The sequence below is a fragment of the Ipomoea triloba genome, chromosome 5 (genome assembly GCF_003576645.1).
Source record: "Ipomoea triloba cultivar NCNSP0323 chromosome 5, ASM357664v1".
In the NCBI taxonomy this organism is placed as follows: Eukaryota; Viridiplantae; Streptophyta; class Magnoliopsida; order Solanales; family Convolvulaceae; genus Ipomoea; species Ipomoea triloba.
In genome coordinates, this window is record NC_044920.1 from 22,246,330 (window position 1) to 22,247,904 (window position 1,575).

The following is a 1,575-nucleotide window of genomic DNA, read 5'->3' on the forward strand; positions in this document are numbered from 1 at the left end:
AAAAAAAAAAAAAAAAAAAAAAAAAAAAAAAAAAAAAAAAAAACAATAAGAAAGAAATTAATTGATTATTAACACATAATTTGCAAGATATGTAGGGGTATTAAAAATGACTTCTTCAAGGTTTATACTTTTTGAGTTAAAGTTTTAAGTTCAGTAAGAATTTAAGACTGGTTTGTCAAAACCAAACAACTCTTTGACAATTTGCATCCTTTTATGTGAAGCAAGAGTCTCAGATATAGATACAAAATGAATTTCAGCAGCATAGTAGTTCTTTCTGAGTCATATAAACAAAAGCACATAGTCCACATTGCAAGAAATCAATCAAAAGAACACTTTTCTAATTCACCATTTCGCAGCATCATGTGAAAAATTTGAAGACATGGGAAAGAAAAATATAACAACCTGCCCTGATTGGCAATCCCATACTCTCACGGTCTTATCAGTACTTCCTGAATAGAGCTTGTCTGAGCCAGATGGTAAAGCAATTCCACTAACAACCTGTTGCAAAAACCTTCGAATTAGACTGCCAGCATAGACAGACACTAACATCAAAGAAAAATAAACCCTTTCAATAAACAAACAAACAACAAAGCTTGAATTCATTAAACCAGGGAAAAACACATAGATTGTACTGAAATAAAATCAGTATTGATATGAATAGGTACAACCTGGTACAACTTTACTAAGGTAAAACAGTAATGTACACAATGTCATTAATTTATCAATTAAGGATAAAAGCATTCGTTTCAACACCTTTTGGTGGCCTTCAAGTGTTGTCAACAACGAAAAGCAGTTCCCCGTGATCCAGGAATGCAAAAAGCGGCAGTTATCGCCGAATTTACAGCTCCCTTGAACCCAATACGTACAAATTTTCTCCGTTTTCGTCACAGCTCTAGTGCTGTTGCCGCCGCCATGAGCCGGATTTCGACCCCAATTGTTATTAAAATTCGTATTCCTCCGCGGCCCGCCCCGGTAATCATCGGAGTACCCATGAGACCGCTTCGACGACGCCGTACCGTTAGTCAATGAGCCTTGCGTCTGAGGCGGCGGCGCAGCCAGTTCCCTGTGTAAAAACGGGCACGGAAATCTATCGCACCGACCAGCTCGCCAATGGAAACAAACTTTCTGCTGCTGTTTACTACCGTTATCGCCTTGTGAAGGGCCAAGCCGCCGGAAAATTCGCTTGCTCCCATCAATATCCATAGGCCCTAAGGTTTTCTTTGTGATCACTGAATCCCAGATCGCGTGAAGGGATATAAAATCGGGGTTTGATCATGCGAAGACTCGATTGAGCTGAAGATTGAGATTAAAAACCCAATAATTTCAAGAAATCAAAGGATTTCGGAGAGCTCTGATTTTAGGGTTTTCGAGACGATGAAATTGAAAACCCTCAAATTTCTACTCCCAAAAAAAAGCGATAAGAATCCGAGAGGGAAAAAAGGGTTTCGCCGGAGGCAAATGGACAATAGCCGGAATTAATGATTAAGGGAAAGGGGGTTGAAGAGATCTGATTGATTTATTTAGTACACAACAGAAAACAGCGTAGAGTTAACGACGAGATAAACACGGTACTGG

At 39.0% G+C, this 1,575-nt stretch overlaps 1 protein-coding gene across 3 annotated transcripts in view; it reads right to left on the bottom strand.

The window, feature by feature from the left end:
* LOC116019908 (zinc finger CCCH domain-containing protein 48-like) overlaps positions 1–1,575 on the bottom strand; it is a 4,901-nt gene extending 3,326 nt beyond the window's left edge. For 2 of the 3 annotated variants that reach the window (XM_031260289.1, XM_031260290.1), the window contains exons 1-2: positions 754–1,575; positions 403–498 (exon numbers count right to left, since the gene is read on the bottom strand). In XM_031260289.1, coding sequence (XP_031116149.1) covers positions 403–498; positions 754–1,203 — 546 coding nt within the window. In that variant the 5' untranslated portion in view covers positions 1,204–1,575. The remainder of the gene's footprint in view (positions 1–402; positions 499–753) is intronic. The other variant, XM_031260288.1, reaches the window with a different exon arrangement.